Source organism: Aquarana catesbeiana, linkage group LG03 (genome assembly GCF_042186555.1).
Source record: "Aquarana catesbeiana isolate 2022-GZ linkage group LG03, ASM4218655v1, whole genome shotgun sequence".
NCBI classification, from domain to species: Eukaryota; Metazoa; Chordata; class Amphibia; order Anura; family Ranidae; genus Aquarana; species Aquarana catesbeiana.
The window spans coordinates 471,673,271-471,698,033 of record NC_133326.1 but is presented as its reverse complement, the minus strand read 5'-3'; the positions used below and the strand labels follow the sequence as shown (position 1 = coordinate 471,698,033).

The 24,763-nt window shown below is 36.6% G+C and overlaps 1 protein-coding gene across 10 annotated transcripts in view; it reads right to left on the bottom strand.

The window, feature by feature from the left end:
* The window catches only part of LOC141132486 (protocadherin gamma-A4-like), a 489,967-nt gene that overhangs the window by 314,050 nt on the left and 151,154 nt on the right, over positions 1 to 24,763 (bottom strand). Inside the window, exon 1 of one of the 10 annotated variants that reach the window (XM_073620920.1) lies at positions 19,650 to 22,216. The exons of 6 other annotated variants lie outside the window; for them this stretch is intronic. In XM_073620920.1, coding sequence (XP_073477021.1) covers positions 19,650 to 22,070 — 2,421 coding nt within the window. In that variant the 5' untranslated portion in view covers positions 22,071 to 22,216. 3 more of the 10 variants (XM_073620947.1, XM_073620951.1, XM_073620940.1) reach the window with 3 other exon arrangements.

The following is a 24,763-nucleotide window of genomic DNA, read 5'->3' as shown; positions in this document are numbered from 1 at the left end:
CGGAAGTTAATGTATGATTTTGGTATACACACTTTTTGCAAGTTTTGAAAAAGTGAAAAGTACACAGTTTAAGCAAAAATCTCCTAATAATGTATTTATGTTTCATTACACTACAATGATAACTTATCAGGGGTCACTAATTAATAACTATTTACTGTAATACTAGAATAGGTGCAATATTCCTAAAAATATAAAATATATACAGCATTTATAATGCTTTTGAAGATAGTGTCGAGGACACCCATAAAGACTTCATTAATTATCGTTAGTACTTACCTGAGTAATTACAGGGGATGGAAGAGCTTCTTTTAAACTCTCATTTTCAAGACCTGAATCATCTTTGTCAATAAGATTATCGACAGGGACATTTTGGTTTGACTTTAAAAAACCAAAATCACTTTCAGATGGGTCCATAGCAACACAAACATTGTATGAGTAGGGTAAGGGCAAAGTTCCATCACTATACATAGAAAGTATCCTGGGATCAGCTGGAGGATAGAGGCTTGTAGTTAAAGTTCCAAAATTTGGTAGTGGTTTTGACTCTTTGCATTTCGAAACAATAACTAAAATAACAGTTATAATAAACAAAAAAGAAATCAGTGCTAAAGCAACCACGAGGTACAATTGCAAGTGTGATTGAGGATCTTCATCAGGAAGTTGGTTATTGAGTTTTGGAACAATCTGCTGGAAATTATCTGCAATAATGAGGTTTAAGGTGACTGTGGCAGAGAGTAATGGAATGCCATTATCTTTTACCATCACCACAACCTTCTGATTCAGTATATTTTTCTCCTGAAAGATACGTGTTGCCCTGATTTCTTCTGTATGTTCATTAATGACAAAAGCTGATGATTATGTCCCGAGTCTTCATCCACTGCAACCACCTTTGTTATTAAAGAACCAGGCTCAGCTGTGAAAGGAACCATCTCAAATGGATCCTGCCCACTACTTCCTGGGGATGGAAACAAGATCTTTGGAGCATTATCATTCTGATCCACTATACGGACCAGTAATGTTGTGTTGGTACTCAGAGATGGGGATCCATTGTCTCTAGCAATTGCTTTTATTAAAAATTCTTTGTGTTGCTCAAAATCAAAGGATTTCTGGGCATAAATAACTCCACTCTCAATATTGATGGGAAGATAAGAGGACAAAGGGAAATCTTCTGCATTTATATTGGAAATGGAATAAATAATGTTGGCATTGTCTCCAGCATCAGGATCAGATGCTTGAAAATTGTATACTGAGAGACCTGGTAAATTGTTCTCTAGTATGTTAATAATATAGGAGGATTTTGTAAATACTGGTGAATTGTCATTAACATCTGATATATCCAATCTGATTGTTCTTCTGCTGGAAAGTGGAGATAATCCTCTATCAGTAGCTACAATTGTGATGTTATAACTGGGCTCTTCCTCTCTGTCTATTTCACCTGTTGTAACAATTCTATAATAACTGTCAGGTGATATCACTAAACTGAATGAAGGCTGTTCTATAAGCTTGCAATCAACAAATCGATTTTCTCCAGAATCTTGATCATCAACTTCAATTAGAGATATTACTGTTCCAGGTATGGAATCTTCTGGGACAGGAGAAAAGAGTGATGTGATGGATATGTCAGGGGCATTATCATTTTCATCTATCTATCAAAACTTTACAATGGGCAGCAAGGGCACCTCCATCTTTTGCTTGTACTGACAGTTCATAATTTTTTGTTAATTCAAAATCTAACTTCTTATTTATTTTGAGTTCACCAGTTTTTGGATTAATGCTGAAAGTTTCTGTATAGTGTACACTTCCTGATGTTTCAATAAAAGAATAATTTATTTGTGCATTTATACCTTCATCTTTGTCAGTGGCATTCACAGTAATTATTGTAGTATTGATTGACACATTTTCACTTGTGCTGGTTTTATATACTGTCTGTGTAAATACTGGAAAATTATCATTAGCATCTGTGACAATGATCTTTATTAATGCAGTACCAGATCTCATAGGTTTTCCTCCATCAGTAGCTGTTAATAAAAATTCATGCACATTTTGAGATTCCCGATCTAATGGACTTTCTAACATAAGTCCAAGAAATGTACTTCCATCTGAATTGATAGTCTCACTTAGTGCAAAATACTTGTTGTCACTGAGCTTATATGTCTGTACTGAATTCATACCAAAATCTGGATCTTTTGCATTTTGTAAAGCAAAACTTGTCCCCGGAGGTGTTGATTCAATAACTTCAAATGTAAATGTATCAAAATAAAACACTGGAGAATTATCATTTGTATCCTGAATGTCTATCTTGACTCTGAAAATATTTAAGGGGTTTTGAACCACAGCATCAAAGGTTAGAAAGTAGAGTAGTAGAGTAGAGTCTGTCCCACACAATGTCGCTCTGTCTATCCTGTCTTTTACATACAGATTCCCATTGTCTAGATTCAAATAAAAGTATTTCTCTGCAACACGTGATACAATTCTCAGTTTTCTAGATGAGAGCTGCTTCATATCTACTTCAAGACCATTTGCAATATTTGCTATAACAGAGTCTTTTCTCATTTCTTCTACAATGGAATAATGAATCTCACCAGAGACTGAATGACAAAGCCAGTAAAATAAGAGGCGAAATATTACTTGCCATCTGATTCTGTTGAATATATGTATTGCTTTTTTAATTTCAGTAATTTTCATCTTCTTTAATCCTTGTTTAATTTGCATTCCAGTAAATTGAGAAGGGTGTACTGAGTTGTTAAGAGAGCAGCAGTTCAGTACACTGCATAGAGAAAATCCAGAAAATGGCTGTGTCTTGCAGATCTGCAGTATATATGTGAATGATGAAAATACTAATGGATCTCCAGTTCTCTATTCTTTTACTTATTTGTCAAACAGCGACACTCTGAGGCAAAACAAGGGAACTGCAATTCTGAGGAAATTTATTAAAAAATGTTTTATACTATCAAAATATTTCTAACTTACAATGGAATGTATACATTATATTACGTAACAGTCACCATTATTTACATTGAAACACAGAATATAAAACAAACAAGTATAGGTAGAGAAACATTGAAGTATATTTTTCATAGTATTTTTGTTCTTTGAATTTTGTTTATATCACATTAAGGTAAATGTCCGTATATAGTGAAGAGTATATACCTGTGCTTGCAGCAGACAGTGAGATTGTAACAGAACATTTCAATAATTGTGTAATACATTGGCTGATCCCAAACAATATATGTTAAGCAAAAACATATGTGTATTATATAGCTGTAATTGTTTAAACTGAATAATAAAACTCATATTGTGCCTGTGCACTTATGAATTGCAAAGGGAACGCAAGAAACCCTTTGGGGTTGATTTATTAAAACTGGAGAGTGCAACATCTGGTACAGCTCTGCTTAGAAACCAGCTTCCAGTTTTTTTTTTTTTTTTGACAAAGCTTAACTGAACAAGCTGAAGTTAGAAGCTGATTGGCTACCATGCACAGTTGCACCAGATTTTGCACTCACCAGTTATAGTAAACCAACACATTTCTGTCTTTGCAAGAGTTATTCTGTACTAAAGTGATATACAGCACTTTATTGACAGCAAAGAATTTCTACTTTTATATTCCTCAAACTGAGAATATAATTTTATAGTTTCCTCCATAGCTAAAAGTTTTAAAAATAATATCCAGATGAACACGTGTTTGGATTTTCCCTACACCGCAGACTGTATACTAAATTTGTTCATGTATATCTATATATTCTTTTATAAAATATTCATAATCATGATTGACCTGCTTATATTGTTATTGATATAATATTTGTTAATTTAAGAAATTAAGATTAAAACAGTTTAAATATTTACTGAAGATAAACAATAACAGTTAGATACTGTATAAAACTCATGGTCTAACCTATCAATATTTTATACATGAGACTGCAAAGAAATAGACAGAACAGTAAATGGTTATTCTACAGAAATGTGCTTTGTCTCCTCCTTTTATCTAATAGTTCTAAATTTCTAAGCCAAGTGGTACCGCAGGTATTTGTTAGCTTTACATTATCTAAAGAGGATCCTCTCTCAGACTCGTAATGATGCCTTTTTGATTGTTGAAGAGAGACAGAGCAGGAATGATGGGGAAAATCTTTCCAATGGAAGCATGGACAGCAATAAAATCTTGACCTAGAATCTAAGCCCCCCCCGACTAAAGTATATACATTTGTTTAGTATCTCCTTCTAATTTAAAGAATGTTTAAAGCAAAAACTTTTTATGCTGTAGACAGAGTAGAGACACGTTAAAAAGACGTTTCTGTGCATCACACTATATTCCAATGATAAAACGTCTGTTCTATCTATGAGACAATCATTTAAAATGCTAAGCCTCTAGTAGTTAAAATGTTTTTGTTTTTTGTAAAAACTGAAGCAGCAAAAAATATGCTCAACATAATATACAAGTACGGTAAATAGGGTCACATGTTTTGCACCATCCTTCCACACAGATTCATAGAGACACTTTCTCTACTGTGATACTTTCCATTCATTAATTGCATTACACAATACCATGAAGCCATGCAACCCCTTGCTAGATTGTTTACTTGGCCAATCCAAATTGCTTATGTAAGGAGGTGAAAAACATTATTACTATAGACATTATTTGACTTTATACATGCTACATATAAAGTTTTTACGTTTTATGAAATGCAATATATATTAGATTTCATGAAACCAAACTCTACAGGAGACTGTCATACATAAAGGCAATATATGTCTTTGGTAAGTGAAAAATACCACACTAGTTACCTAATTTGCCTAACTAGACTGTATGATCTTGAAAAGTTCCTAGAATTGTTGAAGACAAAAAAAAAAAATCACATTTTGTACATCTGCCAATAAAAATAGCCATACTATGAAATGGGTGTGTAAAGGCCAATATAATTCTTATATTAAAGCATAATGGGAACTGCATGTGAGATCAGTATGTGTAGGCTTGTATTGTAAGTTTTAAGTTCTGCTTTGCATTTCGAATAGTTAATACACTAATCAGAATAACCACCCCTCTTGCCAGACCATAGCCATACCACTGTCCCTTACCCATGAACTATCATAACTACATATATAACTAACAATAGTTCACAAAGTTCAACCTTTTACAATACAGCTAGTTTTGTAGATGAAAACAAAGCAAAACTCCCTGAGCAACTTTAGCAACTTTACCTTACTTTGCCATGGGTACTTGAATCACTACCCTGGATTATAATATTCACATTTTTTCCCTTTAAATTGCAACTGAAAAAAAGAAAATCATCTAGGCTTTTTTTAAATTACCTTACCTTAATACCTTACCACATGAAATATTTCATGTGGTAAGGTATTACACATATTACACATCTTTACTGTATCATGAGCCAAAATATAACATGTATTAGGCTGTGATTACAGTGCAGTTTACAAAAAATGGAAAGAAACATATCACGAAAAGTAATACTTACATACTTCACTTTAGCTTCATATACGTGGCAAAACATACATCATTTTGTGTTAACAATAGATTTTCAATCACTTGTACACAATCCTCCCTTTATGATGACACTTAGTTCTTGGCACTGAAATGCTAAAAATCTTGTACATCAGGCACAGACATAGTTTTCTGATACCTTTTCAAGCACTAAAGCAATACTTAAGGTCATGTTTCTCAAAATATTGTATACTTGCCTCCAGGTGAGACACTGACAAGGTGGGCGGTTGCCCCAAGCAGTAGGATTGCTGAACAGGCAAGAATCACTATGTGAACTCAGTGTCCCCATAATGATGTGATAGTTTGGCCATCATGATACATATTCATCTACTTGAGTGCAGCACTAGGGAGCAGAAGAGGAGGTTCTAATTATAAATGATGCTCTAGCAAGCATTTGACCAGCCTATGGACCCTAAAAGGTAAGTAGCAAGATACTGGTTGCAGTGATATGCATATTATATCACTGTAGCCAGTATATTATATTAATAGATTCATAGTTACATATAGTTAAATAGTAATAGTAGTTATAGTTAGTCTGGCTGCAAAAAGACCATCCAGTTCAACCAATAGAAGGGAAAAAATGTTTTTCACAATCCTATATACAGTACACAAACCTAAACCCACAGTTGATCCAGAGGATCTGGATCCAAAAATCTGTAAGATTAACTACCCCCCTCCCCTGGGCTTCCCTTGTCTCTACACCCCCCACCTTTTACACAATGGATTCTTCTGATGCTGCCATATGAGAAGGGATATGCAGCTAAATAAGTAAATAAAATACAGAAGCTATAACTAAACTAAACTACTAAAGTCTACCCGGTAAATAGCATTATGACACTGTCTTGTGATTCCCAGATAATGCAATTGGTAGTTGTTTTGTAATGCAGTACTAAAATCCAGTCATACTATATTGTTATATCAAATATTATGTCTGTGCCAAAGGTTCTAAAAATTAAACCCAGCTACTGTATTAGAATACCTCCTGAGGTACAGTGCTATTAAATAAATATTATTATTAAATAAATAATTATATATATATATATATATATATATATATATATATATATATATATATATATATATATATATTGTCATGGCTGAGATACATCAAAACTTTCATAACTCATGTAACCCTCAGCTGAGTAGTCATCATTCCAGGAGAGCGCCCCCTCCCAACAGAAAAGGCTGATTAAATTATCATCTCCAGTGGAGAGTGGAGGTCAAGATACAAAACCTTTGTTGCAACAGAGTAACCTGAACAATGGTGCCACTCTACATTAAACCAGCTGACAATGGTCAAATTTGTGTTTTGAGATCCAGATAACGAAGCCTTTGATTAAAGGAAAGCCAGGGTAAATAACCCCATTGTTTCAAAGGGTGAGTCTGTCTTCCTAGTAAAAACCCAATGTTGACTCAGCCTTTCCCCAGACAATGGCAGAGATGCAAGGTTAATTACACACCAGAATGACACCATTCACAAGTATATGGACATGCTATATTGAATATGTGCCTAATATGCTTAAAAGGAATATTACATTTTGGTTATATGGGTAGGACAATTGTTTATTGAAAATCATACCATCTATGCTGATATCTGACGAGACCCATTGTTTAGACTCCAGGAATTGTTTGCACAGCTAAACCCTTATCTAACTATTCATTGAGTCTGTCCAAAGTTCAGTTCAAACACTTTAGGAAAACATTTAAATCCTGTCTACTCAGGGGTATTTTAAAATACATGTGATTATAAGTAATTCAAATGTTATTTTAGGTTCCAGGTCATAGATACCATTATGATTTTAGTGTCTACTGAGCCAATGAGTATTCTGTCATAAGGTAAAAATATGATATTTTGATATAAAACCAATTAGAAGTAAGAATTGTGTTAAGATACCAATCATTGTTATAAAAGACATATAAATCGTGACTACATCTGCATAAAAAAACACATGTAGCATGTGTTATTCTAAGATAAATAGTTATAGGATGTGCAGGAGTTATGTGTTTATCCGTATAGATAGTCATTTTGTGTGATATTAATTAATCAAAATTATACTGAGTGTATTGTATATTGTGCCGATTGCCGGAGTCCCTGAATAATATAGATTATATTCATCAGCCCCAATATACAGGCAGATACCCATTATGAAATAGAACATATTTTCTTCTTAACAGATAGTTCTGAACTCAGACACACCTAGTGGTTGACGGTGATATTACCTGAGCTCACCAAGTAAATCATTTGATTTTTCCAACCAATGGAGAATATTAAAAAAATTTATGAGCTTATTGTTCCAGATGGTATAAATTATGTGAGGGCCATAGAGGAGGACCACAGACCCACACGCCAGATACACACCCTAGACGAACAAGAAGCCTGCTGATAATTGACCACTCCCCATCTTGCTGGACTTTGCTACTGGAATTAATCAAAGTACTTATAATTTGTCGGATATCTTCCCCATTTAAACAGTGGTAAGATACAGACCATACAAATATTATTTAATCTTTTCCTCCCAAAATTGTAGGGATTGTATTTTACAGTTTATATGTCAACCTTATCATGTACAGTGTGGAGGGTAGTTTTCTAATTAATCATTTCCCCACATTAATTGTCTAGGCTGTGTGTGTTGAAGCCGCGCCTGGGTGAATTTAGATATAGACCTGTATTACAACAAATTGGGCTACTGTGGTCCCAGGGAAAGTATTTATCACCCCATTCAATCTAGTAGCTCTGTTAAATTAATATTTCCTTCAAATTGATAATATCTATCTGTTGACTCCGCGAGACATACTTTGTATTCCTTCCGGCCGGAGAAATTCAGAGGACTGTTTCCCAGAGCGACGGGATATTGTATTTTTGAATATAAGGAGCGATTATATTATTGTCCTGTTGATGTTTCTGATAGAGTGTATGAAATAATAATCACCAGAAATCCCAGTTCTGTATGAAATTGTGTAAATATACTTGTAAATTAATAAAATCAAATTATTTACTTATTAATTTTATTGGGAGATATTTATACATTGGTAAGAATTCCCCATAGATTAACAAACTCAGGAAATGGTTGTTCCATACCACACTCACAACAAAATTAATGTGATTTTATTATATCTACCACTTATACATTATTTCATAGCCCATATATTCATCATATGCTGCATAAACTGCTATACGTTCAAATCAATCCATATCATCATGTGAAAACAAACAATCAGTAAGTGCTATTATTTTTAAAACCATTCTCCAAAAGTGCACTTTGCAAATAGAACCACACATTCTATGACTACTTTAACTGCAATCAAATGTGTCCAGTGCATATAGTCTATTTTGATCCAAATCCATTGTTATAAGATAAATATGATGTCCAGCACATTTTAAGTTAACATCCCAAGTATTGTGCTGTCGTACAATAACACTCTGTGTGAACTATACTCTAGTCTGTGAATCCTCTACTCAGCTGTTCAAACTACTCACTAGGTCCTCTGACCCTTTAAATGGGTTCTTTGCACATTCTTATAAACCTCCAAGGCAAACCAGCTCACTTTCAAGAAAGTTCCAAATACATGAGGAGGAAGTAAGATGACATTTTTATAGCAGAAAACTGTTTATTAAAAATTTGCATAAAAACAAGAAATCATTTAACTCTATTTCCAGTCCCAGCACTAAGGAAGAACAGCTTAGTCATTACATTCAGTGCCGACTCCACCAGCACTTACTGCTGGATGCGATTGGGTTCTCTGCTCGGGATCAAGCCACATGCCTAAGCCCCTCTTATGAGTTTCATCAATCAGACAGCAGGGATGGATATACTGGTAACTTACTAGTGAATACTATCAGCTTATTCACTGGTCACAGATGCGTTCTTTAAAAAAGTTACACTATTACATTAATCTGAAGACTGTCACGCCAGAAATGTAACATTATTTATGCACAATGCCTCTCATGTACTTGCCTCACTCTGTAACAAATATTTTAAACTAGTAGACACTTCCCTTACATAGTTTAAGACTGAAACTGTTATAATGAGCTATGGACCAAATACCCATGGGAACATTATTAAATGTAGATATTATGACTTACCTGAATGACTCCAGAGGATGCAAATGCTTCATTTAAGCTCTCATTTCCAAGACCTGAATCACCAGTGTCAATCAGGTTATCTACAGGGACATTTTGATTTGACTTTAAAAGCCCAAAATCATTTTCTGATTGGTCCAAAGCCACACAAACATCATAGGAATAGGGAAAGGATAAAGTTCCATCACTATACATAGAAAGTATCCTGGGATCAACTGGAGGATAGAGGCTTGAACTTAATGCTCCAAAGTCTGGTAATGGTTTTGACTCTTTGCATTTTGATATAATGACCAATATAACAGTTATAATAAACAACAAAGAAATCAGTGCTAAAGCAATCACTAAGTACATTTGCAAGTATGACTGAGTATTTTCATCAGGAAGTTGATTGCTGAGTTTAGGTACAATCTGTTGGAAATTATCTGCAATAATGAAGGTTAGGGTGACTGTAGCTGAGAGAGGTGGAGTGCCATTATCTCTCACCATCACCACAACCTTCTGATTCAGTATATCTTTCTCCTGAAAAATGCGTGATGTCCTGATTTCTCCTGTATGTTTATTAATGACAAACACTGATGGTTCTGATATTTGTATAAAATCATAAGAAAGCCAGCTGTTATGTCCAAAGTCTTCATCTACTGCAACCACCTTTGTTATTAAAGATCCAGGTTCAGCTGTGAAAGGAACCACCTCAAATCCATCCTGGCCACCACTTTGTGGTGATGGGAACAGGATTCTTGGAGCATTATCATTTTGATCCATTACACGGATCAGTAATGTTGCGTTGGTACCCAGAGATGGGGATCCATTGTCTCTGGCAGTTACTTGTACTGAAAACTCCCTTTGCTGCTCAAAATCAAAAGATTTCTGAGCATAAAGATCTCCCGTTTCCATATTAATGGAAAGGTAAGAGGACACAGGGAAATCCTCTGCATTTATTTTGGATACTGAATAAATAATTTTAGCGTTGTCTCCAGCATCAGGATCATAAGCTTTCATACTGTATATTAAGGCACCTGGCAAATTGTTTTCTGGTATATAAACAATATAGGGACATTTTATAAATTCTGGTGGATTGTCATTAACATCTGATATTTCCAGTCTGATGGTTCGTCTGCTGGAAAGTGGAGGAGATCCTCTGTCAGTAGCCTCAATTGTGACATTATAACTGGATATGTTTTCTCTGTCTATTTCACCTGTTATAACAATTCTATAATAACTGTCAGATGACATTACTAAACTGAATAAATGCATTTCTATTAGCTTGCAATCAATGTATCCATTTTCTCCAGAATCTTGATCATCCACTTCAATTAGTGCTACTACTGTTCCAGACATAGAATCTTCTGGGACAGGAGAAAAGAGTGAGGTGATGGATATCTCAGGAGCATTATCATTTTCATCAATGACTTCTATTAATATCTTGCAGTGGGTGACAAGGCCACCTCCATCTTTTGCTTGTACTGACAGTTCATAGTTTCTTGTTAATTCAAAATCAAACTTCTTGTTTATTTTGATTTCACCAGTTGTTGGATTAATTCTGAATGCTCCTGTGTGATGTACATTTCCTGATGTTCGGCTGAAAGAATATTTTATTTCTGCATATATACTTTCATCTTTGTCAGTAGCATTCACAGTAATGATTGTAGTATTAATTGGCACATTTTCACTTGTGCTGGTTTCATACACTGTTTGTGTAAATACTGGAAAATTATCATTAGCATCTGTGACAATAATTTTTATTAATGCAGTGCCAGATCTCATAGGTTTTCCTCCATCAGTAGCTGTTAATAAAAATTCATGTACATTCTGGGATTCTCGATCTAGTGATTTTTCTAGTACAAGTTCAAGAAATTTACTTCCATCTGAATTGAATTTCTCACTCAGTGCAAAATGTTTGTTATCACTAAGCTTATAGGTCTGTACTGAATTAATACCAAAATCTGGATCTTCTGCATTCTGCAAAGTAAATCTAGATCCTGGTGATGTTGATTCAATTGCTTCAAATGTAAATGTGTCTGGATAAAACACTGGAGGATTATCATTTATGTCCTCAATGTCTATTTTGACTCTAAATATATTTAAGGGATTTTCAACCACAGCATCAAAGGTTAGGAAGCAGGTAGCTTCTGCACCACACAGTGTCTCTCTATCAATCTTGTCCTTCACATACAGATTTCCATTATCTACATTCACATAAAGATATTTCTCTACAACACGTGATACAATTCTCAGTTTTCTGGAAGTGAGCTGCTTAATATCTAATTCAAGATCATTTGCAATATTTGCTATAACAGAGCCTTTTCTCAATTCTTCTACAATGGAATAATGAATCTGACCTGAGACTGAATGACACAGCCAGGAAATTAAGAGCGAAAATATTACTTGCCATCTGATTCCTTTGTCTCCCTTGACATGTTGTCTTAGCCCAGTCATGTTCTGCTTCTGCAATCCTTGTGAAATTTATAATCCAGTGGAGTAAGATGGATGTACAAAGTTGTTTTAATGCAAAGAGAATCCAGAATATGGCTGTGTCTCTTCTTACAGATCTGCTGTATATGTATATGTGAGTGATGAAAATACCAGTGGATCTCCAATTCTGTATTCATTTGCTTATTGGTCAAACAGTGGCGCTCTGAGGTGAAACTGAGGAACTGCACTGCAAGTTTTATTAAGAGTATTTACTCTTTGAGGTATCAAATTCTTGCTAAATAAAAATGAAATATTCAAGAAAAAAACACATATTTTGAGTTTGGAGTAAAACCCAAATTTACTGTTTTCATCTGTTTCAAGAGCATTTTTGTTTCTTTGAAGCTAGTGTACATTAGGTAAAAGTTATTGTCTCAGTATGAAAAAAATAATGCTACCAGCAATAATAATAATAATAATAATAATAAAAATAATAATAATTGCATATATACAGTATCTCACAAAAGGGAGTACACCCCTCACATTTTTGTAAATATTTTATTACATCTTTTCATGTGACAACACTGAAACAATGACATCCTAAACCCTATTGAGCATCTGTGGGTAAGGTGTAGTTGCGCAAGGTCACAAGGTCGCTAACATCCACCAGCTCTGTGATGTTGTCATGGAGGAGTGGAAGAGGACTCTAGGGGCAACCTGTGAAGCTCTGGTGAACTCCATGCCCAAAAGGGTTAAGGCAGTGTGGGAAAATAATGGTGGCCACACAAAATATTGACACTTTGGGCTCAATTTGGACATTTTCATTTAGGGGTGTGCTCACTTTTGTTGCCAGCGGTTTAGGCTGTGTGTTGAGTTATTTTGAGGGGACAGCAAATTTACACTGTTATACAAGCTATACACTCACTACTTTACATTGTAGCAAAATGTCATTTTTTCAGTGTTGTCACATGAAAAGATATAATAAAATATTTACAAAAATGTGAGGGGTGTACTCACTTTTGTGAGATACTGTATATCTTACTTAGACTTGATGCTTAGACTTAGACTTGATGCCCCATATACCAAAGAACTACAACTATAACATCATCTCATGTAATAAAACACAAATATACATTTAAAATGAGAGTGTCTACGGAATGTATAGTAAAAGGGATATCTTGTTTCTCAAAAATCTCTCTTAACCAAATAAATTCCTTAAAACCTTACTGTTCTTTTACTTGAACATGAAACATGGGCTTGTGCTTTAGCACCTAATGATTTGCACAACATAGTGGGGTTGATTTACTGAATGAATATAAGCTGTTCACCTTGCTAACTTAGCAATGTTAATGTTAGTCAACAGTGTGAAACTTAGTTCACTTTGGTTACCTAATCATGTGCCTAGAAAAGAAAATCCTATTGTTTGATTATTGTTTGTACATGGTTCGATATTTAAAGTGAGCACAGCTTCACCGTATTCACTAGTGTCCTCTTTGCATAGTGAACATTCATACTTTGGTAGGTGGACACTGTATATTAAATAGTAAATCAATCCCACTGTTTTGCAATAAAGTTACATAGATATCCCTCTAGAAGCTGTAAATCATTGAAGTAGACACTGCTACTAAAGTCACTCTACTAGCTTTCGGGTCCCATGCTGTGCAGCTGCCCCGCTACACTGTGAATACAGGAAGTCAACATGTGCACCATTCCAAAAATGTTTTGCATTTTTTCAATGAATGCATTGCATTCTCTGATTGGACAAGGTAGAGAGTGTCACTTCACCTAATGATCTCCACCTCTTCCAATTTTGAAAACACTTTTCATTCATTAAGAGACATGATTTCTGAAGGGACAAGTGGGCGTACCTCCTGTGTTTACAATGCAGCAGTGAAGTAGTGGTGTCTACTGCAGTGATTTCCAGCTTCTAGAGGGATCCTATGGATATGGTATATTTATGCATAGTTACAATTGTCCAAGCTGGAGGATTTTTAAAAATAAAGTAGTAAGTCTGCCATAACAGACCCAGACCAAATCAGTTAATGAACACCACCACATACTGTAAATATTTTCCAGTACTAATTTTCACATTGGTGACATAACATTCTGTTTGATTACAAGCACATCAACCTCGTGTTTATACAAGAACAGTACAAAGCATGATATATACTATTGTAGCAGGATCAAGCATTAACAAGAGCAAGCCATGATTAAAATTCCTAAGCTACTAAGTCATTAACATGGTGTTTGAAAAATTTATATTTTCCCTTTATGTAGGTTTACTGGCTTTCAGTGTGACTCTTATGTCTCGTATACACGGTCAGATTTTCCAAAGTTCGATGGGAGCGTTTTGTCGGAAATTCCAACCGTGTGTAGGCTCCATCGGACATTTTCCATCGGAATTTCCATCACACAAAATTTGAGATCTGGATCTCAAATTTTCCGACAACAAAATCCGTTCTCGTAAATTCCGATCGTGTGTGCACAATTCCGAAACACAAAGTTCCATGCATGCTCAGAATCAAGTACAAGATGGAAGCCCTCGGTCTGGTAAAACTACAGTTCGTAATGGAGATAGCACATTCGTCACACTGCAAATTTTGAAATCTTTTAATGCAGTGCATTCTCTTCTTCTTTAGAATGCTAGAATAATTAAGTTGATTTGCTGCTCATATTCACACAGAGTTCTAACAAACTGATTTCTTTATTATTTCTCATGATCTCATGAATATTGTTCAGACTATCATTCTGACCCCAGCATTTTTCATTCTTTTCCCAATCATTTGTGGCCACTACTGTCTATTGATATATAAAACCCTTTGTAAAATCAGAACTTACTGATCAATAATAACATCTAGTTAACATCATTAATGATTTGACTAGAAATATGTTGAACAATGCTATACCTGGCTCAAGCTGGGCTCCTCCACATCTTCCTGGCTGGAAGGCTCAGGTTGGACATTGGAAACCTCAGCTGAGGTGGAAGGAAGCCTTGAAGGAAGATTGGAGAGTGCTGGCCTGGGTTTAGTCTGGACTGCCAGAAAATGCAGTCTGTCATATTACCACAGCCTGGGTACATAAATGTCATCTACTGCAACTAGATCTCTGGGAATCCTGGACCCTATTATAAGTGCTCCTCATGCCACCAATTAGGGCCTTCAAATAGGGGATGTCTGCCGTGGGGATCACCGGCTTCACAAATTCCAGCAATTGATCCAGCGCTGCCTTCCTGTTTGGTTTATTGTTATAAAAGGGGTGGTTTACCTGCCACAGACAGGGCAGCTCCCTGTACATATCAATGAATATGGGGATAAAGTTCTGATCATTCAATAGATCCATTTTATCTGCAAGACAAACCCTAATGTCAGGCTAAACTCTCTTAATCTTGTCCCGATATAGGCCTCAATCTAGAAGCAGTATAGGCCACTGATGCACCAAGTTAAAATTGTACCTTCATTCAAACGAACAACCTTTCCAATACACCTTCCTCCTCTCACAGATCGTATGTACGATGCACGCATGTTATGCTTTTATACACTGCGCATGCATGAAACTCCGCCCACCCCTGATGTTCTTTCTAGACTATTCCCTGCCCCTTGTCTTTCAGCGCAGTGGGAGAGCACATGGCGGAGAGACTACAAGTGTATCTAGACAGCAGCAGCAACGATGAGGAAAGCCCGGAGCCACAAACGTCCTGATCCTGGAGGATATTTAAGGCCTCCAATATGGCCTTTATAGAGATGGTGGACATCTTCAAGAGGGCCGACTATGACAGGAAGCATGGACTGTACCCAAACCCAAATGTGAGAAATGCCAAGATCATGACTAAAGTTGTGAAAAGTCTGCAGAAGAATTTTGGGGTACGGCGATCCAAGGATCAACTGAGGAAACGATGGTCAGACCTCAAATTGAGGGAGCAGGATCAGGTTTCAGGTTCGTGGGCAGAGTAATCATTCATAGTAAACATCGTTCGTTCGCCCATTAATACGATGTTTTGGGCAGATGCAGGTTAACTACATTTGGTCATGCCTATTTGTCTTAAAAGAAGTTTAGTACATTGTTGTCTAGATGGGTTTGTAACTAGAATGAAATGTAAACTTGATTCAGTGTAAGGAGAGGACACTCAGCAGCTGTTGACACATCTGGATGCAGGAGCACTTGTGTGAGACACCAGAACAAACTTTTTAGGGTGTCCCACATAGGTGCTCCAGTGGGTACTAGGGGTGTCTCCATGTGTGAAACTTTACCCAAAAAGGTAAGTATTCCAGCTTGAAGAAAGTGAAAAAATCATGTGTTCAGCTTGGAACTCTGCCAAAAAAGAAAATTGTATGACACTTCCAAGCAATGTTTCATATTCCTATTTCTTGCATCAAATATCTGTGTGCTAAGTATACCTTTATTTTATTCACATAGGGGAGAAAAGATTTGTGACGTCAGAGGTCACCAGGGACCCCCAACCTCTAAAGAAGGGGAAATCCCAAAACCACAACTTCAGGATTTGGAGGAAGGAGAGATTTATGGAGTGGCCCAAATTATGACCGGTGAGTGTCTGAGACCACAGCTTCAGGCAATAGATGTATGCCTGTATATTTATAATACATAGTGTGTTTTTTTTTTTTTTTAGGTGATGTGGATGTTGTAGAATCTCATTTGACAAGTGCACAAGTCCTCATCGGGGAGATCATGGTGTGCAATCGGGATTTACGGAAGATCAAGGAAGACATCAATGATGTGGAAAAAAGACTCAAAAACATCATTGATGTTTTCAGCAGAATTGAAAACACAACAACATTTCTAAAATTGTTTCTCTTTTTCTAACTTTTCTACAAAATTTAGAGAGCCAAATTTTGAAGATGCACACAGTGTGTCAACATGTGCTTTCTGCCATCACGGGATATCAAGGTACGCATTTTGGGGGTGCAACCCCTTCCTTGCAACTATGGTAGCTGAAGGGGTTGTACCCCCGAAACACATCCATTTATCCCACATGATGGGAGTTAGCACATGTTGACATTAGGCATGGGATCAGGAGGGAAATCCCCATTTTGACTGTCAATTTGTGTGCATCTTCAAAATTTGGTTTTCACAGGGATGACATCACCCCACCTGATGAAGGCAATATCAACACAGTTTGGACATACTAATGTCTGATATTGCCTTCACTTTGTCAAAGTTGAACTTTGGAAGTTTCTGAGTTGTGTATTGTTTTATGGTTTTAAACATGCCTGTTTGAACACAAAAAAGGCTATTTGTACTGTCCAAAAAAAAAATGTTCTTACTAAAATATGTTGGTTGTTTCCAAAACCCTTTTATAATGCACTTGTGAATGTGCACAGAGTAAAATGTTTTCTACTCAACAATGTGTGGCTTCTTTCAATGCTCAATATCATTTTTTTGACTAAGTTGGTGTTTACACTGAAATGGGGGTTATTTACTGAAGACAAATCCACTTTGCACTCCAAGTGCACTTTCAGTGCAGTTTTGCAGTGCATTTGGAGTGCAAAGTGGATTTTCCTTTAGTAAATAACTCCCACAGTGCTTTATAATTTGACACAATCATGTCATTTTCGTGACTCACCAAAATTCATTCATGGTGCAGAAAATGATGAATATTTTTCTCAGTAATGCATTACATACATTGACAACAAAAACAAGGTGTGTGTGTAGCAGACCCACAACATAATAATTGTTCGCTGAAGAAGAGATTGTCACCTCATGTGTTAAATAAATTTCATTTGCACTATTGACGAAAATGGCCAAAAAGGAAAGCCCATTGGAGAACCCAGGAGACAGTTAAAAGAAACCCAAAAGGAATTATTCTTTCAGTTTAAGTAAAAAATTATTTGAAAAAATGTTTCTTAAACAGTTTCTGGCATATCAATGGCCCCCTACCCGCAAAGTACTCCAGATATTTTTGTCTTACTTTGCGGGTGCTTTGGGGGGCAGGCCAGGACGGCCAGCTTCAAGCGCTGTCAGGGTTTCTTCTTGAAGTCCGGCCTCAGGCCCAACTGAGGCAACATAGTTCATTGAATTTCTCCTTAAAAAGTTGTGTAGAATGCAGCATGCAAGGATTATATGGTTACGTTTATATTCCGCCATGTTGATTGGCGTAAGGAATAGGCGGAACCGGCTGGCCATTATCCCGAAAGTGTTCTCCACCACTCTTCTGGCTCTGGCCAGACGGTAGTTATAAACCCTCTGGTCCAGGGTGAGGGTCATCATGGCTTCAAGACGGTCGGCTGGTCAGAAAGAACAAACAGAAAGCACTGAAAAACAGAAAGGCCGGAGCTGAAAATCAGAAACGAGCGGACAAGAACGCACTGAAAATCAAATACATAATATATATACGAACCCACAAGCACAAACTGAAGAACAGTAATGATCAGAAAAGCACAAGGCTGAAAAGCAGGAATCGTCTGTCACCAAACTTCTACTAACACGAGATTAGCAGAAGGAGCCCAAAGGGTGGCACACTTGGTATTGAACTTCCTCTTTCTAGTGCCGTCGTACATGTGGATGTTCGGAATTTCCGACAACATTGTGTGACCATGTGTATGCAAGACAAGTTTGAGCCAACATCCGTCAGAAAAAATCCCATGGACTTTGTTGTCAGAATGTGCGATCGTGTGTACGCGGCATTACAGTTTTATATCACCCAAAGCCTAACAGTTGCTGCCCTTTGAATTGTGTCAGTTCACATACCATCTTCCAGGTTCTGAGTATGCATAACAGCATCCAACCAAAAAGCCTTGAGTTTGATTCCATCTCTTTTAGTTATGAGGTTCAGTTATGTGATATGGTTACTTTCTTTCGGCAGTTAGAAAATAGTGTGTTAGGTCTGACCATGACCCTCAACTTGAAAAGACAGACTGAGACATAATAAGTAAAGCTAAAGGGAATATTATTATGAATTGAAAATCTACACAATTATAATTAAATAAATAAAAAAGATTAAACAATATCTGAACCAATCTTGCATGCTGGCATTAAAACGAATTGTTAAGTTTATTCTACACGTATTACAACAGACCTGTCAGCAAAATTGGGAAATTATATTGTTAAAGATTAAATACAAATTATACAGCAAAATAATTAGACGGATAATGTCACACATAACCTTCATGAAAAATGTCCTTAACATTGATCTACATGTGACCATTAGCAACCAATTAAGTCTGATGCATGCTTGAATATTCTCAGAATTCCAATTTTTGGGATTTCCAGGGGCACAGACCACATGCTTCTTGTTTGCATTTTCTTTCATGAGTACATATGATCACAGTTAACCAATTTCATGCCTGTATTGTGGATCAACCAGTTAAAAGAAAACCTCAGAAAGGCAAAATGCACCAGAAATGTTCTTTTAAACAAAGTTTCTATGAGTTGGGAAATTGTAACCTCAACTTTTAACTTCCTTTCTTGACCAGAATAGATCGTCGATAGTTGATATTAAACACAAATTACTGTCAGGCTAAATATATCACCTTGATGTACAGTCATAGGCACAAGAAACATTGTAAATATGAAAAGCTAATTATTAGTAATATATGTCATAAAAGAATTATGCTTTCTATATCTCTTCGCTTATTTAGTGTGCACACTAAACTTATATGTTATAAACATTATCAACGAATTATACAAAAGTATAAATGCTTAATGTTTACTCACCTCACTGCTAGGTGGCAAAGCCTGTTGTAAGCTGTCATTTTCGAGACCAGAATCATCAGTGTCAATAAGATTATCTACAGGGATGGTTTGCTTAGAATTTACGTAGGTGAAGTCATCCGTTGGGTCCAGAGCCACACACACATTGTATGAGTAAGGAAGAGGTAATGTTCCATCACTATACATGGAGAGTATTCTGGGATCAACTGGAGGATACAGATTAGCACTTAGAGTTTCAAAGTTTGGAGCATGCTTTGTTTCTCTACATTTTGATATAATGACCAATATTACTGTCACAATGAATAAAAAGGAAATCAGTGCCAATGCAATAACTACATATAACTGCAAACTGATTTGAGGATCTTTATTGACATGATTGCTGACTTCAGGAACCACCTGCTGGAAGCTATCTGCAACAACAAGGCTTAAGGTGACTGTCGCTGAGAAAGAGGGGATCCCATTGTCCTTCACCATCACCACAACCTTATTATTTAATAGATCTTTTTCTTGAAAGGCACGTGATATCTTGATTTCCCCAGTGTATTCATCAATAATAAAATGTGATGTCTCTGACACATGAATGAAATGATAAGAGAGCCAAGAGTTATGTCCAGAATCTGCATCCACTGCAACAACTTTCGCTATTAGAGAACCTTGTTCAGAAGATAAAGGAACCATCTCAAAGATGGGTAATCCTCCGTTTTCTGGAGATGGGTACAGAATTTTTGGTACATTATCATTCTGATCTATTATATGTATAATTAGTGTTGTACTGCTGTTCAGGGATGGGGATCCACTGTCTCTGGCAGTTATCTCTATTATCAACTCCTTAAACTGCTCATAATCAAATGATTTCTGAGCATAGAGAACTCCCGTTTCCATGTTAATAGATAAGAAGGAAGGCACAGGCTGAACTTCTGAACTGTTGCCCGAAATGGAATAAAAAATCTTGGCATTGTCTCCACTGTCCAGGTCAGATGCTTGTATTCTGTAGATCAAGGCTCCTGGTAGGTTGTTCTCTGGCACATAAGCAATGTAAGTAGATTTCAGAAAAAGTGGTGGATTGTCATTAATATCTGATATGTCTAGTTTGATGGTTCTTCTGCTGGAAAGTCGAGGAGATCCTCCATCAGTAGCTAAAATTGTAATATTATAAGATGACTGCTGTTCTCTGTCCAAAGAGGATTTTGTAGCTATTCTGTAATAATTGTCAGATGACACAATCAAATCAAAAGGTACTGTTTCGATAATTTGACAGTCAACCACTCCATTTTCTTCAGAATCCTGATCATGAACTTCAATTAGAGCTATCATAGTGCCAGCTGCAGAATCCTCAGGTATGGGAGTAGACAAGGAACTCATTAATATCTCAGGAGCATTGTCATTGACATCAATGACTTCTATCAATACTTTGCAATGAGTAACAAAACCCCCTCCATCCTTTGCTTGTACAGAGAGTTCATAGTTTCTTGCTGTTTCAAAGTCTAAAGTTCTCTTTATTTTAATTTCACCATTACTGGGATGAATGTTAAACATGCCTGTACGATGGATATTACCTGATGTTTTGCTAAATGAATATGTAATCTGTCCATTGATACCTTCATCTTTGTCAGTTGCATTTACAGTAATTATTGTGGTATTGATTGGAATACTTTCAATCACACTGGTTTTATACAGTTGCTGAATACATACTGGAACATTGTCATTAACATCAGTGACAATGATCTTTATTACAGCTGTTCCAGACCTCACAGGATGTCCTCCATCTAATGCTGTTAAAATTAATTCATGCTCTTTAAGTGTCTCTCGATCTAAAGGTTTTTCTAACACAAGTTCAGGAAATTTGCTCCCATCTGGACTGATACTTTCAGTTAGTGTAAAATGCTGATTATCACTGAGCTTGTATGTGTCTATTGAATTAGCACCAGCATCAGGGTCTTCTGCATTCTGTAATGTCAGTCTTGTTCCAGGTAGAGCTAATTCAATGATTTCCAAAGAAAATGTATCAGGAGTAAATCTGGGGGAATTATCATTTATATCCTGAATTTCAGTTCTGACCTTAACAATGTTAAAAGGATGTTCAACCACAGCATCAAAGGTTAGAAAGCAGGTAGCTTTTTCCCCACACAGTGTCTCTCTGTCTATCCGGTCTTTCACATACAGATTTCCATTGTCTAAATTCACATAAAAATATTTCTCTGCAACACGTGACACAATTCTCAGTTTTCTAGACAAGAGCAGCTTAATATCTAATCCAAGATCATCTGCAATATTTGCTATAACAGAGTCTTTTCTCATCTCTTCTGCAATGGAATAATGAATCTGACCAGAGACTGAATGACATAGCCATGAGAATAAGAAGCAAAATAATACTTGCCATTTAATGCCTTTGTATGTCTGTGTGTGAAATTTCCACCCGTCCATTCTCAGCAATTGTTATCCGGAATAAAATGTCTAGTTCAAACAAGTTAATTTGCTTAATCCAGTCACAAAAGCAAAAGTAAGTTCTATATTTTTGAGTGCACAGAAATCCAGAAAATGGCTGTGCCTATTCTTGCAGATTAGCAGTGTGTGAGTGACAAAAATATCAGTGCATCTCCAGTTCTGTAGTCTTCTCCTTATTGGTCAAACAGTGGCGCTCTGAGGTGAAACTAAGGAACTGCAGCTATAAATATTTATATTTAAAGAATTGTGTTTTAAATGCATTTGTATATATTTTGCACTGTATGCATGTGTTATGTCATCAGTGAATTATGATCTTGGCAAAAAGATGACGACAAACTAAAAAAACTAATGTAACAAATGATCATTGCATAGTTATTTAGAATTGTTTAACATACAGTTAATTGGTTTGTTTATCTTATCTATCTTGGCAATTTACCAATACTGAGACCTTTTCAAACAAAATGTTTTTAAAGTGGCTCTATTCACACCTGATTGTGGGCAACAACACCACGATTCCGCCTGCGATTTAAAATTGCTGCAAAAACACAGGATGCATTTGCAATGCCATCACTTCTTAAAGGCACCCCAATCACACCGCGACTTTGCTGTGATTGTCGATCAAAAAGGAACATGAGCTTCTTTTGGACATCCGTGGAATGCATTGTGATCTGCTGTGTTACCATACAACAATCACAGCAAAATCACAGCGCAATTGGGGCACCATTTGAATTAATGGCATCGCAAACGCATCCCACGTTTTGCATCCATTTGAAATCGGGTGTGAATAGAGCCTAAATTTACTCTTCATGTCGCTTGACCACTTCCTCCCCAAGCCTATTCTGCCACTTCTCTCCTACATGTAAAAATCAGCATTTTTTTGCTAAAAATTTAATTACTAACTAAAGTTATTAATTACTAACCCCCAAACATTGTATAAACTTTTTTTTTTTGTTTAATTAATTTTTATTAAGAGAATGTAAAATACAAAGCATGTATGAGGAAATAATCTTATCAGCCATTGTGCCCTAAGGTAACATTACTCAAAGTAGCCGACAATTGAAGCAAGGTAACTATTAAACATTTTGAATATTCAAAAATGGTGTCATGAACTTTACACATAGTTGAGTACAGTGTGTAGCTTCTCCTCCAGGTAGTCCGGTAATATAGACCACTAGGAATGTCAGCTGGCAAGTAGCACAAATATCATAACAGCCTCTATGAGGGCCTTCATTTGAATATAAAACATTTGCATAATCTCCAGAATAATAAGAAGAAAGAGAAGAAAGAAAAAGGGAGAAGAAGAAGAGGTGGGGGGAGAGGTAAGGGTAAGTGTGTGGGGGAGGGCGAAGGGGAGAGAAGGGGGGGTATCTGCTTTGGTCCGGTCCTTCTAAAATAATATAATCAATATGTATCATATCTTTTACTTATTTTAAGACATAATATCCGTATATGTGGATGTATATTTGAAGGCAAACCAGCAGGACCATATTTTCTGGACTAAATCCGATTTATTTCTGAGGGAATAGGTGAGATCTTCCATGTAATATGTATGGTCTACTTCCGTTAACCATTGGCGTAGGGAGGGTATGTTCGGTTGCTTCCAATAGCGGGGAATGAGTGCCTTTGCGGCGTTAAGCAGGTGGGGCGTAATGGATTTTTTATATGTTCCTGCTGGCGAGCCTGTACAATGGAGTAATATAACCCATGGGTCATTGGGTATCTCAATACCTTGAATCTCTTTCGCCCAATGCAAAATAGTCAACCAGTATGGGCATATCAGTGGACAATACCACCAAATGTGTGCATGTGTAGCACGTTCACCACATCCTCGCCAGCATAGAGGTGAGGATTCAGGAAACATTCTGTGTAGTACCTCTGGGGTATAATGCCATCTTGTTAACAGTTTTTAGTTTAATTCCGCTGTTTTTGAAGCCGTAGAAGAGGTGTGAGCCATTAGAAGAATAGTGGACTTCTGGATTTCTGACAACTCTTTATTAAGATCTTTCTCCCAATTGGTTAAGAAAGTGGGATTGCCTGTGGTGTTTAACATCTGTAAGGCTTGGTAAAAATAGGAGATGGGTCGCTCAACAGGCTGGTCTTCTGAAAAGGTCAGTTCTATGGATGTTAAATCCGTAGCGTTCCTGATAGGTTTCGGGAGAGAGCGAACAAATGCCGTCAATTGGCAATACCTCCAATGATCCAAAGGTGTAGCCGTAGAGTTAGGAAGCAATGTGGAGATAGGAACAATGCCTGTTTGGGTGACAACTTGGTGAAGTAGAGGTGAATTTCCCAAATTCCAGGCATGTGTCCTAGGATCTATGTTTCCAGGGGGAAAATAGTTATGACCAGTCAGCGGCATAAGAGGAGAGTTGTATGGCCATTTGTGAGCTTTACACAGTGAGTCCCACACCATTAGTGTCAAATGCATGAGCGGTGAAGAGGTCAAGGATAAAGATCTATATTTATTAGGGATCCATATTTGGGAAAATAGGTCTGAGCCGCTGAGTGCTATTTCCAGGTTAACCCATAATTTGGAATTCTTATGATACTTCCAGTCTGAAATCCTATTTAATACTATTGCCCAAAAATACTGCTTAAGGTTAGATAAGGCCAGGCCCCCTTGCCTTTTAGATCTGACAAGAAGGGACCTAGCCAATCTGGGTTGCCTTCGG